This window comes from Xenopus laevis, chromosome 6S (genome assembly GCF_017654675.1).
Source record: "Xenopus laevis strain J_2021 chromosome 6S, Xenopus_laevis_v10.1, whole genome shotgun sequence".
NCBI lineage: Eukaryota > Metazoa > Chordata > Amphibia > Anura > Pipidae > Xenopus > Xenopus laevis.
Window position 1 is genome coordinate 126,219,575 of NC_054382.1, and position 17,676 is coordinate 126,237,250.

General features: G+C 43.1%; 1 protein-coding gene across 1 annotated transcript; it reads left to right on the top strand.

Moving 5' to 3' along the window:
* Positions 1-381: 381 nt before the first annotated feature.
* Positions 382-13,558, top strand: rnf139.S (ring finger protein 139 S homeolog). The gene is given in 2 exon segments (NM_001092894.1): positions 382-606; positions 11,506-13,558. Coding segments are annotated over 2 exon segments (1,989 nt in total). The 5' UTR covers positions 382-446; the 3' UTR covers positions 13,335-13,558.
* The last annotated feature ends 4,118 nt before the right edge of the window (positions 13,559-17,676 follow it).

Consider the following 17,676-nt stretch of genomic DNA (forward strand, 5'->3'; position numbering starts at 1 on the left):
AGACACAAAAAAACAGTTTAGATAAGGAGAAATATTTTCAAACTTTCATAATCTGCCAAATTTTGTAAATGAACATGGTAATTAGGGGGTGTGGTCACAGAAAGGGGTGTGGTCACAGAAAGGGCGTGGTCCAAAAAAATTTTGCTGCACTACGTGCGGAAAAAAGTTTTTGTCCCTCTTTTTACTTCCAAAATGTTGGGAGGTATGGACTACACTGCTCCTTCCTAATGTGCTTGTATTTCAGCGCTGAAGGGAAGCGGAAGTCGAATGCACGGTTTGACGCATTCCCTGCACAGGCTCGTTTCCGCCATGAGTTGGACGTCAGCGGAAGCAGCGTTGGTGCAGTGACGCAGCCGCCCTCCTGTTGTGTGAGTGTCGGCCGCGGAACGGTATGAGGGGGCATTTGGATTCCGGAGGGAAATAGCCCGCGGGGGGCGGCGGAGTTCATGGAGTCTTCGGTGGTGGTGGGGCAGCGGATGCGGGCCGTGCTGGATGTGGCCTTGCGAGTCCCCTCGCTGTTTATCACGGACGCCATTCTGAACTTCCCTCACGATGCCTCTGCCGGCTTCCTGTCACTGCTGTTGCAGCTCACGCTCAGACTGCTGGGTAAGGATTGCTGGGAGGGTCGGCTAGCTGTGAAGTGCAAGCCCTCATCTATGGTTTTTGTAGGCTCTTGTGAGGATTGTCACCCTGGGACCCTGTTCATTTCACTGACAGGCATTAGATCTATTATACAGCCCGCAGCCCTCCTGCTTCTCCCAGCGACTCCCCCACCCACCTCAAAGGCTTCAACTGGCTGCTGGGAGTTGTAGTTGATTGACATGTTCCATATATTCCTTGTCCAGCTCTGACTGCCTCCAGCCTTGCTCTCTCCCCATGTCAATCCCCCTCTCTCTCTTTAACTTGCAATATATTTAATTTATATTTATTCATTTGCACCTTCAGATTCTTTTGGTCAATTTGAAGTCCAACATTTGTTGCTAGGGGCCTTCTTAAAGGGGTTGTTCACCTTCCAAACACTTTTTTTAGGGATGCACCAAATCCAGTATTCGTTTCGAGAGTCGGCATTTTTCAGCAGGATTCTGATTCGGCCGAATCCTTCTGCCCGGCCGAACCGAATGTGAATCCTAATTTGCATATGCAAATTAGGAACGGGGAGGGAAATTGCGTGAATTTTTGTCACAAAACAAGGAAGTAAAAAATGTTTTCCCCTTCCCTCCCCTAATTTACATATGCGGATTCGAAATATCCAAAATAGTGGATTCGGTGCTTCCCTACTTTTTTTTCAATTCAATTGTTTTTAGATTGTGCCCCAGACATAAAGACTTTTTTCAACTTACTTTCCATTATTTTTTACTGTTTTTCCAAAATCTAAATGTAAAGTTGAATGTTTGTGTCTCTGGTGTTTGAGTCTGGCAGCTCAGTAATTCAGGTGCAGACTCTAAACCAGGGCTCCCCAACCTGAACTGGGCTGCCGAACAATTAACACGGCTCACCAAATTGGATGCCGACCCCCTGCCCGACCCCTCACCACTAGGGTAGCCACCTGGATGGTATTTTACCCGCCTAGCCAGTAAAACACCTCCCGGGGCCGGTTTTACAAATTTACCGGCATTGTAGTTGCCCTTGGCCCGACCCCCAATTTGGGCCGCACTTACCTTTTTTTTCATGTTTTTGTCAATTGCGCTTGTTGCTCCACCCATTTTTGCGGCACTATGCACGACTCCACCCCCTTTTACGTCACGGGCCGCCCCCCCCCCCCCCACTGGGCAGTAAAAATTTTTGAAAAAGGTGGCAACCCAATTCATGACCCCCCCCGACCCCTCACAACTGCCCCGAACGTCGTCCCTCCCCCGTCGGTCCTTGGAAAAAAAATTGCCCCTTTTTTGGTCCCCTGGCCAAAAAAGGTTGGGGACCCCTGCTCCAAACTGTTACATTTTTGCAACATTTAGTTGATCCATTTCTCAGCAGCATCTCTGGAGTATTAACAACTATTGTATCAATTCTAGCAGCTGCCTGTAATGAAACCAAAGGGGTCGACGACCCCTCCCAGGGCTGCTTCTGAAGCTGAAAAATGACACTTTACACTTCAATATTAGAAAAACGGTGACACGTAGAATACAGAAAGTAACTGGAAAAAGTCGTTATTTCTGGTGATCTATCTGAAAACAACTAGTTGTTTGAAGGTGAACCGCCCCTTTAATTAGTAACCTGGTTACAGAAATCTTTGTGGTTTCAGCCATTCATTAATAGCTGCACGGCTAATTGAATCTCACTGTAATTAATCTTCAGGTTGGGCCTTCTGAGGGTATGTAGAAGAGCCGTTCCCTCTAAATCTACGTCTAACTGACCTATAGACTTTGTCCAGAAACACTTAGTGGGCCGCACAGTTGTTGAGGGAGCGTTGTATAATGATAGTATTGAACAGTCACAGCTGGAAGGCTGCCAGACCTCTTGCCTCAATCCACATTCCCAGTCCCTTACTCCCGGGCTGCTAAACCTGTCTGATATGCGTGCGTTATTATTCAGCTCGGCTAGTCTAGTGCCGGATACGAGGGGTAACTTTAGGTACAGAAACAGTTTTGGGAGAGATTGATTCATGGGGCCCAAACTTAATCACTATCAAGCATTAGATATATTGGCCTTTTGGGACTGCTGTGTCTACTTTCCCACTGTCATGGGAAACTTTTTTATTTTTTTTTTATTTTTTATAAAACACACTTGATAGTGCTGCTCTAGTAGAATTCTACACTGAAATATGTTTCTCAAGTGCAAAAATATTTTTTTATATTTAATTTTAAAATCTGACATGGGGCTAGACATATTGTCAGTTTTCCAGATGCCCCCAGTCATGCGACTTGTGCGCTGATAAACTTCAGTCACTCTTTACTGCTGTACTGCAAGTTGGAGTGATATTACCCCTCCCCCCCAGCAGCCTAACAACAGAACAATGGGAAGGTAACCAGTTAGCAGCTCCCTAACACAAGATAACAGCTGCCTGGTAGATCTAAGAACAGCACTCAATAGTAAAATCCAGGTTCCACTGAGACACATTCAGTTACATTGAGTAGGAGAAACAACAGTCTGCCAGAAAGCAGTTCCATCCTAAAGTGCTGGCTCTTTCTGAAATCACATGACCAGACAAAATGACCTGAGATGCACCTACACACCAATATTATAACTAAAAAAATACACTTATTGGTTCAGGAATGAAATTTTATATTGTAGAGTGAATTATTTTCAGTATAAACAGTGTCATTTAGAAATAAAAAACACCATAAAAATCATGACAGAATCCCTTTAAATTAGGGAATGCACCAAATCCAGGAATCGGTTCAGGATTCAGATTTGGCTGAATCCTTGTGCCTGGCTGAACCAAATCTGAATTTGCATATGTAAATAGGGACAGGAAGGACATGTTAAGCCCTTCTAAATATGTTGTTGCCAACTTTTTTTTGAAAGAAATAGACAGTGTTTAGATTAACCTTATAATTAATCAGAGCTTGATATGTTTATGAAGAGTTATAATATCTGAGCCCATGGTTTAGGGGAGAGAAGCGTTTGGGGTAAAACAATGTGAGGGACTGATACAGACAGACAAGGGATAATCCTAAAGTCAGGCTGCCATATTAATTTATATTACACAAGATGGAGATGTCACCATTGGGTCAGACTGGTGCATGATTACAAGTAAACGTGGAACTTTGTCACCCTAATTGGAAGGCGTTGATGCAAGACGATGCGACTTGTTACTTTAACTGCTTTCAGCTTGACACAATTGTGTAAAAATCCATAAGTGCACAAACAACTGAGTGTTGTCAGCTGCAGCTTTGTGTTCCATATCGTGGTCCTGCCCAGCTCACACTCCACTGGGGAGTCTTCTAGTGAAATTGTTGCCAGTTTAGGGGTGTTGGCAGGCCCAAAAGTTATTCTGTGGAGAGCTAATTGCTTTATCAGCCCAAAAACTAGATGCTTCCCATTGACCTGCCTGGAAAACATTTGATAAGCTCTCATGTTGGCACTTGTCAGGGTGGCAACACATTTCACCAACACAAACACTTGTCGGGCAATTTCCATTTGAGGCTATGGGGGTCTGCCTCACGCGCTTAGAACATTGTTTTTGGCCTACTAAACGCACCTGGTGTAACTGAGTGTACTATCCCCCCTCTGAGAATAAGAGGCCTGTAGCATTGTTAAAGGAGAACTATCGCGAAAATGAAAATGTAATATAAGCTTCATCGTACGGAAATAAGAAACTTTCTAAATACAATCAATTAAATATTAGGTACTGTTTCTGAAATAATCAAGTTTGTTTACTATCCCTCTCTCAGCATCTGTTTCTCTTCATTCTCTTTTAATGCAGGAGTTGGGTGTCAGATATTCGTTGACAGTTAGATCCAATATATCTTATACGGGGGGCTCCTTTCCTAGCAGATGAATTAGAGCTCACTCAAATAACTGATTCCAGTACAAACAAAATCTAACAAAATAACTGCCTTTTGCACAAATTCTGCATGTAGAGAGACATGATGTCTGGTGATTTTAATAGAGTGACATCTAATACATCTTCTAAGCAAAAGGAGCCCCCCAATAAGATATATTAGATCTAACTGTCACTGAATATCTGACACCCAACTCCTGCATTAAAAGAGAATCAAGAGAAACAGATGCTGAGAGAGGAACAGTGAAGATAAACTTGATTATTTCAGAAACGGTCCAGAATATTTAATTGATTGTATTGAGAAAGTTTCTTCTTTCAGTACGAAGAAGCTAATATTCTTACTAATTTTCACGATAGTTCCCCTTTAAGGCACTGGGCACACATGCACTTTGTCTGCCTTTGGGTACAACAAGAACAGTCCATAGCACATACCAGTAACTTTAATAGGCAATATAAGTCACACACTTTTTTGTTGATAGTAGTCAGTAGAAAAGTAGAAAAATCTCAGGTTTTTAGGGAGGTCCAGGTGCACCACCCTGAACCCTCAGCTTAGGGAGCGGACCACCGTATAAAGAAAAAGGCACTAGCAGAGAATCTTCCAGGCAGGCTTGTCAAATCATCAAGTAGTTTATTTCAGTACACAAAGATACAGCCTTACGCATTTCATATCACTCAGATACTTAATCATAGGCTAGGATATGAGTGATATGAAACGTGTTTGAGTTTTTTTCTACCAGAGCAGAAATTTGTTGTGGCATTAGCCGTAAGGTGGCCATACACGGGCCGATAAAAGCTGCCGACAGACTGTCGGCAGCTTATTGGCCCATGTATGGGGCCCCCCGACGGGCTTCCCCCATCGAGATCTGACCGAAAGTCGGCCAGATCTCGATCGGATTGGACACAAAATCCCGTGGGATCGCGGCCGCATCTGTTCGTTGATGCGGTCCAGCGATCTGACCGCCCGTTCCCATTCGTTAGGATCCGATCGTTGGGCTTTAGGGCCCACGATCGGATCAGCCCGATATTGCCCACCTCAAGGTGGGCATATCGGATAGAGATCCGCTCATTTGGCGACATCGCCATACAAACGGATCTCTCCGTGTATGGCCACCATTACACTATATTCACACATACATCTGTCTGGCTTGAACTTCAGCCGATACACGTGGGGTAAGGAATACACAAGGTACTATCTGTGCTGGTCTGTGTGTTATGTAGTTAAACGGCTTGTTCACCTTCAGTTTTCAGACTGTTCCCCAGAAATAAAGACTTTTTCAATTACTTTCCATTTTTAATTTTTTTTTTTTTTTTTCATATTCTAAGTTTAACGTTTGTTTCTGTCTCTTGTGTTTCAGCCTGGCAGCTCAGTAATCCAGGAGTATCTGAACTGTTACAATTTGCTATATTTAGTTGATACAATTAGTTGATCCATTTCTCAGCAGTATCTGTGAAACATTAGCAATTATTGTATCAATTCTAACAGCGGCATTTAATGAAACTGCTCAGCAGGGACAAAGATAACAAATGTATCAACTAAATGTATCAATTTAGAGACAGCGACCGCCATTCCCCCAGAGCTGCTTTAGAAGGTTAAAAATGAAATCTTAAAAAAAAAAAAAATGAAATCCATACACGGGCCGATAAAAGCTGCTGACAGACTGAGTCAGCAGCTTATTTGCCAGTATGTGGGGCCATCCGATGGGCTTCCCTGATCGATATGTGGTTGAAAGTTGGGCAGATCTCGTTCCCATCGGATCGCGGATCAAACCTGTGCGTCTATACGGCCCCGTGATCCGACCGCCCTTAAAGGAGAAGGAAAGCTACGGAAGCATTTTATTGCCAATAGATTAGCTACAACAGTGCAAGCTAGAATGCTATATTTATTCTGTAGAATGTTTTACCATACCTGAGTAAATAGCTCTAGAAACTCTCTGTTTGTTTAGGATAGGAGCTGCAGTATTAACATGGTGTGACATCACTTCCTGCCTGAGTCTCTCCCTGCTCTGGGCTCAGATTACAGTAGAGAAGGGAGGGGGGAGGGGAAAGAGGAGCAAACTGAGCATGCTCTTGCCCAGGGCAATGAGGTTTAAGCTGAAGGCAGGAAGTCTGATCCAGAAGCCCATGTGTACACAATAGAAGGAAAGAAATGCAGTGTTTCTTTTGACAGGGGACTCAGAGCAGCACTACTTTTGGGGTTTACTGGTATATTTAGATGGACCTTTCTGATAAGGCTTACTTAGTTTTAACCTTTCCTTCTCCTTTAACGGATCAGCACGATATCGCCCACTTCAATGTGGGTATATCGGGAAGAGATCTGCTTGTTTGGCGATGTCTCCAAACCAACGGATCTCTACGTCTATGGCCACACTCCAGTATTAGAAAAACAATCACAAATAGAAAGTAATTGGAAAAAGTCATTATTTCTGGTGAACTATCTGAAAACATCTAGATGTGAACAACCCGATTAAGAGACGTGTAGCGGAATCCTGGTGTTTCCATATCAGCATGGATGGCCTTTGTCACATCACATTGCTCAGTAAGCAGTGTTACATGTCACAATTACTTCTGGCTCTATTGGTGTGAACATTAGATTGTCTGACGTTGATTGTTTATGCATGAAAAGCCTTCCTGGAATTGTACAGCTACATAACCTGTGGCCCGACTTACAACTCTCATTTCAGCCACTTCTAGTTTGCTCCAGTTTGTCTGTGATTTTCCTCCATTTACTGCACATTCCAAGGAGCTGCACACAGCAACACAAATCTAGAGTGTGACTAAAGGTGCCCATACATGGAGAGATCCGCTCGTTTGGCGATGCCGCCAAACGAGCGGATCTCCCTCCGATATGCCCACCTTGAGGTGGGCAATATCGGCTGATCTGATCGTGGGCCCTAGGGCCCAACGATCGGATCCTAACGATGACCAAACGGGCGGTCGGATCGCGGGACCGCATCAACGAATAGATGCGGCCACGATCCGACGGGATTTTCTGTCCCATCCGATCGAGATCTGGCCGACTTTCGGCCAGATCTCGATCGGTGAAGCCCGTCGGGGGCCCCCATACACGGGCCAATAAGCTGCCGACATGGTCTGTCGGCAGCTTTTATCGGCCCGTGTATGGCCACCTTAACACACAGCCAGTGCATTCCTACAGTGGGTTCCTAATACAGACATACTGCTAGGTAGCACTTTCCTCCATAACAGAAGATTGTACAAAGAATGTGAGGCCATTAATGGGTAACTGACTACAATGAGCAACCTCTGGCAGATTGGTTTTTCCATGGCAACAACATTGCAACCAGTTAGTCATTAAAGCTATTATTGCTGAATTGCAACATCAGGATCAACTTGTCTGCTAATTTTTGATTTGTCAATTGATCTGAAGATTTAGCTTTCTAGTCTGTAGTTGAATTTAGGTTTTTACTGTTGCTGAAACCCACCCCAAAGAAGCATAAAAACATAATAAATCCATGGAGATCTCTACTGGATCATACCATAAATCAGTGCTGTGCAACTGGATATGAGCCACTAGTAGTAGATCCTATATGTGTTCTTTGGGGTTTTTATGACAATTAGGATACAGTTTCCTTGCTGAATTACAGGTATATAATGTGGAGTTCTCCAGATAAGGAGAATATATTCTTTTATATATTGTCGCTCGTCTATCGATATGATTCTCCACTATGGATATATGATTCTCACCCACAATGAGTAAGTCTCTCTTGGATTTAAATAAATACTTACTCAAATCAAGCCTGGCCTGAAGTTCCCCCTGGGCCTGACTTGAACCATTCAGATTCGCTCAGGATATTAACCAGACAGCTTTATTTGAGGTATAAATTAATAGAGTATTAAGTAATAGTTCATACGTCCTGAAAGCATGTGAGGACGTGGAGGGGACAATAAGCAATACAACAGATGACTATTTAACCATTTCTTCTTCCATGGGGCTGATCCAGAGGCATCCAATCATCATTCTTGTTTTAGCGCAACCATGTCACTGTTTCCATCTAAAGGTGGCCATACACGGAGAGATCCGCTCGTTTGCCGAAGTCGCCAATCTCTCTCCGATATGCCCACCTTGAGGTGGGCAATATCGGGCTGATCCTATCGTGGGCCCTAGGGCCCAACGATCGGATCCTAACGAATGGGAATGGGCGGGCGGATCGCGGGACTGCATCAACGAACAGATGCGGCCGATGGGATTTTCGGCCAGATCTCAATCAGGAAAGCCTATCGGGGCCCCATACACGGGCCAATAAGCTGCCGACTCGGCCTGTCGGCAGCTTTTATCGGCCCGTATATGGCCACCTTTAGGGACAGACTCACAGTCTCAGTACAATAGCCAGATAAGGTGCAACTACTGTGTCAGCACAGTGTCCAGAATAGTATTTATGCTGTAGTTTCTGAAACTATATGTGTCTTGCTTAACCTTGCACTATCAATACTTGTGACATGAGACAACAGATGTATTCCTTGTTCTGTGCAAACATTCTACATTCTAATAACAGAATGGCCTTTAACCTTGAGCTTCTTCTACAACACAGCAATTCTGTACTAGTGTCCTGTTCTATAATCTTTGTTCTTTGATAATAACCACTTATGGTTTAAATCTAAAACCCTGGATACCTTAATTCTGCTAAGAATCTTTTAAAACATTAAACCTTAAATCCAGAATACTCAGGATTTGGGGCTTTCTGGATAACAGATCTTTCTGTAATTTGGATCTTCATACCTTACGTTGATTAGAAAATAATTCAAACCCAATAGGCTGGTTCTGCTTCCAATAAGGATTAATTATATCTTTGTTGGGATCAAGTACACACTACTGTTTTATTTTTACAGAGAAAAAGGAAATTATTTTTACGAATTTGGATTATTTGGATAAAACGGAGTCTATGGGAGACAGACTTTCCCGTAATTCAGATCTTTCTAGATAATGGGTTTCCGGATAACGGGTCCCATACCTGTACATGGTTCTGGTTTAAAAATAGCATTCTTAAAAATGAGAATTATGTGCTTAAATATTGACTCTGTGAGGCTACAGGTAAGTCAATGCGTGATGTGTGCAAGTCAGAAATAGATCTGTTACTGGCAAACACACACTTTCCACCTTTGCTGTAATTAAGCTTTGCTGCCCGGCATTCTTCAAACGGGATACTGTTACATTCTGCCTTGATTGTTAAATTGCTGAAACGCAAGAATGAGAGCATCGTGGTTAATGCAAAACAGAGTGTTGGCCAGCTGTCCGATATTTCCCAAGCTGCAGTCATTTCATTTGCTGGTTCATGATAATGTTTGAAAGGTAAAGGGGAAGTTTACCTGTAAAAGAAATGTAAGAAGTCAATCTAATCAGCTTTTCAGTTAGGCTGGCGGCACACGGTAAGGTTCGGAGGTGATTAGTCGCCCAGTGACAAAACTCCTCATCTTTTGGGCAACTAATCTCCCCACATGCCTACCGTGTCTAAAATTCGAATTGCCGGCGGAATGGCATACATAGCCCTTCGTTTTCCAAACTCAATGGAAGTTGCCTCACGAGGAAACTTCGGACGACTTCAGAAAAACTAAGCGCTTCCTATGCCACCCCGCCAGCATTTCAGGGAGATAAGTTGTCTGAAGAAGAGGAGATTTGTCGCTGGGCGACTAATCTCCCCCAAATCTTACAGTGTGCCACCTGCCTTAGTCTTAATTTTTATGTGATTAGCTCTACTACTTTGCTTCTTATCACTTGCTAGTTTGCCAGGGTCAGTGACTCCCTGACAACCAAGAGGTTGTCTTGGCAACATATTCCACAGTGTGTTACAATGGTTATATATCATGCAAATGACTAGTTAGTTGAGACCTCTGCTCAGTAAAGTATACAGGTAAATGCCTTTCCTAGGCTAATGAAAACCAATTGCAAATGGTCTCAGAATATCTCTAATAGATCATACTAACAGCTGAAAGGCGACCAACCCCTTTAGAGGAGAACTAAACTCTAAAAATTAATGTGGCTAAAAATGTCATATTTTATATAGTGAACTTATTGCACGAGGCTAAAGTTTCAGCTTGTCAATAGCAGCAATGATCCAGGACTTCAAACTTGTCACAGGGGGTCACCATCTTGGAAAGTGTCTGTGACACTCACATGCTCAGTGGGCTCTGATTGGCTGTTGAGAAGCTAAGCTTAGGGCTCGTCACTAATTATCCAGCAGAAAATGAGCTTCCCTGGCTGTAATATAAGCTGATGCTACAGGTTTGCTGATTATTAAATTCTGATGCTAATTGCACTGGTTTCTGTGCTGCCATGTAGTAATTATGTGTATTAATTACTAATCAGCCTTATATTGTGACATTTCTATTCTATGTGTACTGTATATTGTGAGTGGGTCCCTAAGTTCAGTAAGTGACAGCAGCACAGAGCATGTGCAGTGAATCAGCAGAAAAGAAGATGGGGAGCTACTGGGGCATCTTTGGAGACACAGATCTTTACTGCTAAAGGGCTGTGGTTGCCTTGGGCTGGTACAGAAGCACAAAACATCATGTACAACATTTCTACCCTACTTCTTTAGTTAGGCTTTAGCTCTGCTTTAAGGTGGCCATATTCAGGCAGGTTAAGACTCAAATTCGGCATCTTACTGCTCGTGTGTGGCGGGGTGCTTCCAAGGGATCCCCCGATCTACAGTATATCTATATAGGGCAGATATCGATCAGGCAGGTTTGAGTTTTCCTTCGATTGAGGACTGCATCGGCTAGTTGGTCCTACGACCCATCTGCACCTATTTGCTTTTTTGTAATCCGATAGTTTGGGCCTAGGGCCTAACAGATTAACCTGATATCGCCCTGCCATTAGTGGGCATATTGGGTTAAGATCCGCTCAACGGAGACTTTGCCAAACAAGGGGTTCTAATATTGTATGGTCACCTTTAACTGATGCCTGCAGCCTTTTTATGAGCATTTTCCATTCTGATTCCCTTCAACATCAGATCTTTTTGGTCTGCGCCTGTCTTGTTGCTAAACTGATCCTAGTTTAGAGAACTCTATAATAATTCTCACACTGACCCCTTTTCTGTTGTATTTTATAGGTGTTGCGGCATCCATTGTTGTTCTGGTGTTGTCTCGCAGAGCACTTTTCAAGTTCTACATGATCACCACTGCCCTGGGTCTGGCTGCAACTTCAGTGTTGGTCAATTACCATGCCACCTTACACTTGAACTTTTACCGAGCCTCCTCTTCTGTGGCTTTTGGGCTTGAATTCCTTCCTACCAATGGACCTTCCCTATGGATGACACTGATTATATTACAACTTATTTTTGGCATTGGCTTCATCACGTTACTCCAGGTCCAGTCCTACTCCCAGCTAATTATACTTGATCTGCTTATCCCCACCGTTGGCTTGATAATAGAATTTCCACTTGGTGTGCAACAACTTTTGGTCTTCGTATCTGCCCTTGTTCTCATACTCTACACTGCATCTTGCTTGGTGTTCCGATTCAAGTGGTTCTACTACTCGACAAAATACACGGTGCTCCTCCTCAAACACATGTACCAAGTGTATGGAATGCAGCTCATGGTCGAAGATGCTTGGAAAAAGATTCACTTCCCAGACGTACTGCGCGTTTTCTGGCTGACGCGCCTAGCAACCCAAGCCGTGTTCTTTTTCAACATGGTTAGACTGTCGAGCAGCGAGGCAGGTGAAGTGTCTTACTTCATACCCTGGAATGACATTTGGGATCTTGTGAGCAGCCTTATTATCAATGGCTGCGACTCCACCTTAACAGTATTGGGGATGAGTGCGGTGATCTCATCGATTGCGCATTACTTGGGGCTGGGAATTTTGGCCTTCATTGGTTCGACGGAAGAAGAGGATAAGCGGCTTGGCTTTGTAGCACCAGTGCTGTTCTTCATCTTGGCTCTCCAGACTGGATTGAGTGGGTTGAAACCGGAGGAACGACTTGTCCGCCTTTGTCGAAACATGTGCCTTTTGTTAACAGCAGTGTTGCATTTCATCCACGGAATGACTGACCCCGTATTAATGTCACTTAGTGCCTCCCACGTGTCATCGTACCGCAGGCACCTCCCAGTATTGCTGGTTTCTGCCTTCCTCTTTGTTCTTCCAGTTCTGCTCAGTTGTGTACTGTGGCACTACTATGCACTTAACACATGGCTGTTTGCCGTCACGGCATTCTGCGTTGAACTCTGTTTAAAAGTCATCGTTTCTCTGACAGTCTACACGCTGTTCATGATCGACGGTTACTATAACGTGCTGTGGGAAAAGCTCGACGATTATGTCTACTACGTGCGCTCAACTGGTAGTATTATCGAGTTCGTCTTTGGCGTCATTATGTTCGGAAACGGGGCCTACACTATGATGTTCGAATCTGGCAGCAAGATCCGAGCGTGCATGATGTGTCTGCACGCTTACTTCAACATCTACCTGCAAGCCAGGAACGGGTGGAAGACCTTCATGAACCGGAGGAAAGCTGTGAAAAAAATAAATTCTCTTCCGGAAGTCAACGGGTTGGAGTCACGAAAGATAGATGACGTGTGTGCAATTTGCTACCAAGAGTTCCACACCTCCGCCCGTATTACACCCTGCCACCATTATTTTCATGCCCTTTGCCTTCGCAAGTGGTTGTATATACAAGACACTTGTCCTATGTGCCATCAAAAAGTCCAGATCGATGACGATTCAAAAGAGAATGCCTCTGTATCAAACAATAATGGTTTTGTTGCTCCCCATGAGGAACCTGCACCACCTGATGTTGATCAGGAGGCTGATCAGGAACTGGATGAGCAAAACCTCAGTGAAGATGAGAGCGTTGAATGCGATGAAGAGGAATGGACAACGGAACCGCACAACTCCACTTCTGAGGAACACAACAGCGACGATACAGACTCTCTTGGGGAATAAGCATTATTTAATTGATTTTTTTTGCCTTCGTGTGTCTAAATCATTAAGGTGTTTGAAATCCAGATCAAAGAATTCTTTTTTTTTTTTTTTTTTGTACATCCGAAAGCACAAAATCTCGAAGCCGGGTCTGGATGGATAATTCTTGTTAAGTGCTACTGTAAATATTCCTTTTGGTCTCTGTTGTGACCTAATTAAATGTGTACATTCTTGTACATGGAATAAAACATTGAATTTGCATTACTTTGTTGAAGACCAGTTGCTGGGCACAATATGATAATCGGAGCATATACAGTAAGACAGGGGGCATAGCTTACTGAGTGCACCAAGTACGGCTTCTCTGAATATTTATACTACATTTATGCATTAAGCCTGCAAATAGTGCTCGGCCTGTTTAGAGGAGAAGGAACGTTAAACCTAAGTAAGCTTTATCAGAAAGATCTATATAAATACACCAGTAAACACTCAAGGTATAGTTACATAGTTAAATTGGGTTGAAAAAAGACAAAGTCCATCAAGTTCAACCCCTCCAAATGAAAACCCAGCCCCATACACACACCCCTCCCTACTTTTAATTAAATTCTATATACCCATATCTATACTAACTATAGAGTTTAGTATCACAATAGCCTTTGTATTATGTCTGTCCAAGAAATCATCCAAGTCCCTCTTATAGTCATTAACTGAATCAGCATCACAACATCACCCGGCAGTGCATTCCACAACCTCACTGTCCTGACTGTGAAGAACCCCCTACGTTGCTTCAAATGAAAGTTCTTTTCTTCTAGTCTGAAGGGGAGGCCTCTGGTACGTGATCCACTTTATGGGTAAAAAGGTCCCCTGCTATTTGTCTATAATGTCCTCTAATGTACTTGTAAAGTCTAATCATGTCCTCTCTTGAGTGTCTTTATTCCAGAGAAAACAACCCCAACCTTGTCAGTCTCCCCTCATAATTTAACTCTTCCCTCCCTCTAACCAGTTAGTTGCACTTAGTCTCTGCACTCTCTCCAGCTCATTTATATCCCTCTAATGGTGGCCATAGACTCAAAGATACGCTCGTTTGGCGACATCGCCAAATGAGCGGATCTTTCCCCGATATGCCACTAATGGTATGGTAATCGTATGGCCGAACGATCGAATTACGATGCGCCAAGGGGCTCCGACGGGTCGGTCGGTTAAAAATCAAACCTTCCCGATCTATATCGTGCCCAGATATCGATCGGGAAGACCCGTCGGAAGCTCCCATACATGGGCAGATAAGCTGTCCGAACGACCGATATCGGCAGCTTTATCTGCCCGTGTATGGCCACCTTTAAGGACTGGAGTCCAAAACTGCCCCCATACTCCAGATGAGGCCTCACCAGGGACCTATAAAGAGACATAATTATGTTTTCATCCCTTGAGTTAATGCCCTTTTTTATACAAGACAGAACTTTATTTGCTTTAGTAGCCACAGAATGACACTGCCCAGAATTAGACAACTTGTTATCTACAAAGACCCCAAGATCCTTCTCATTTAAGGAAACTCCCAACACACTGCTATTTAGTGTATAACTTGCATTTATATTATTTTTTGCCAAAGTGCATAACCTGCATTTATCAACATTGAACCTCATTTTCCAGTTTGCTGCCCAGTTTATGGTGCTCGGAGTCCTCTGTCAAAAGAAACATAACATTTCTTTCCTTCTATTGTGTACTCATGGGCTCCAGGGCTTGGGCTTGAGCATGCTCCCTCCTCTCCTCCTTGATGTAATCTGAGCCCAGAGCTATGAGTGAGCAGGGAGAGGCTCCGGCAGAAAGTGATGTCACAGCAACCTAATACAGAGACAGTGTCTAGAGCTGTTTACTCTGGTATGGAACAGCATTCTAAAGAATAAAATAGTTTGAACTATACATATTGCTTTGAACCTGCATCCTCACTAAAGGAAGACTGGTTCAGAGTGCAAGCGTTTTTTTTATATATATATATATATATATATATATATATATATATATATATATATATATATATATATATATATATATATATATATATATATATATATATATATATTTATATTTATATATCTTGTAAATTATAACCTTATAAACGGTGAGTACTGATGTCATCAGTTATAAACGGTGAGTTCTGATGTCATTTCTGTCACATGACTCACTAAAACTTGTGTATTATAATAAATAAAGTCCCCCCTGTTGCAAAATACGAGGATATTAGAAGTTACCTTGGAGTTCCATGACCTGTATAAAAACATTATATGGTCAGGAAACTCCTCTGTGACTTATAATATCCTTAGAATTTATACGAGGGGGTACTTTATTCACTATATATTTGCGTTACATTGCAACTCAGAAGCTCTGCAAAATAATTGAATAAACAATCCTGTACCATCAGCTTCTATGACGGATCAACTGAGAATGTACAAGATTTGACAAGCTCCAGTGAATATGCATCATTATTGTGGTGGTTCACCTTTACGCTAACTTTGTGTGTTATAGAATGGCTAGTTGAAAGCAAATTTTCAATTGGCCTTTATATTTTTGAATTATTTGTCTTCCTCTGACTCTTTCCAGCTTTCAAATGGGGGTCACTAACCCCCACCTAAAAAACAGATGCTCTGTAATACTACAAATGTATTGTTATTGCTACTTTTTAATACTCATCGTCCTATTCAGACCTCTCCTATTCATATCCCAGTCTCTTATTCAAATCTACGTATGGTTGCTAGGGTAATTTGGACCCTAGCAACTAGATTGCTGAAATTGCAAATTGGAGCACTGCCTAATAACTCAAACCACAAATAATAAAAAATGACAACCAATTGTAAATCGTCTACATCATAAAAGCTAATTTAAAGGTGAACAACCCCTTTAATGGCTGCTGAACTTCTGCGCTAGTACAGTGAGTTTTATATCAAATTCAGCATTTCTAGTCTTATTTCTTTTTTAGGATTTTTGTGGACTCTTCAAAGACATGACTTTTTTTTTAAAACTAACTTATAACCCTTGGGGCTCATTTACTCTCTCAGTCAGTGTTTCTCTTTAAACTCTAACTTATGTAGTATTGGATGAGAGCCCTTACAGTCAAGCAAAGCTGTATTATGCTCCACAGACCTCATTCCTCCTTGCATTGGGAGGTAGAGTGGGGCTAAATCAACCTTTTCTCAAATCACTAATTCAAAAGAATGCAGTATATAACTCCTGATGAGTCGTATACTGCAGTGCATCGCATTTGGATATTTCTCTCCATTCTGCCATCATTTCAAATGGGGTTCCTTGTCAGCTCGGCTTTGCCTCTAGTGTGAGACAGTAAACTCGACTTTGCCTCTAGTGTGAGACAGTAAACTCGACTTTGCCTCTAGTGTGAGACAGTAAACTCTGCTTTGCCTCTAGTGTGAGACAGTAAGCTCGGCTTTGCCTCTAGTGTGAGACAGTAAACTCGGCTTTGCCTCTAGTGTGAGACAGTAAACTCTGCTTTGTCTCTAGTGTGAGACAGTAAGCTCGGCTTTGTCTCTAGTGTGAGACAGTAAGCTCGGCTTTGCCTCTAGTGTGAGACAGTAAACTCGACTTTGCCTCTAGCGTGAGACAGTAAACTCGACTTTGCCTCTAGCGTGAGACAGTAAACTCGACTTTGCCTCTAGTGTGAGACAGTAAACTCGACTTTGCCTCTAGTGTGAGACAGTAAACTCTGCTTTGCCTCTAGTGTGAGACAGTAAGCTCGGCTTTGCCTCTAGTGTGAGACAGTAAACTCGGCTTTGCCTCTAGTGTGAGACAGTAAACTCGGCTTTGCCTCTAGTGTGAGACAGTAAACTCTGCTTTGTCTCTAGTGTGAGACAGTAAGCTCGGCTTTGTCTCTAGTGTGAGACAGTAAGCTCGGCTTTGCCTCTAGCGTGAGACAGTAAACTCGACTTTGCCTCTAGCGTGAGACAGTAAACTCTGCTTTGCCTCTAGTGTGAGACAGTAAGCTCGGCTTTGCCTCTAGTGTGAGACAGTAAACTCGGCTTTGCCTCTAGTGTGAGACAGTAAACTCGGCTTTGCCTCTAGTGTGAGACAGTAAACTCTGCTTTGTCTCTAGTGTGAGACAGTAAGCTCGGCTTTGTCTCTAGTGTGAGACAGTAAGCTCGGCTTTGCCTCTAGCGTGAGACAGTAAGCTCGACTTTGCCTCTAGCGTGAGACAGTAAACTCGACTTTGCCTCTAGCGTGAGACAGTAAACTCGACTTTGCCTCTAGCGTGAGACAGTAAACTCGACTTTGCCTCTAGCGTGAGACAGTAAGCTCGGCTTTGCCTCTAGCGTGAGACAGTAAACTCGGCTTTGCCTCTAGCGTGAGACAGTAAGCTCGGCTTTGC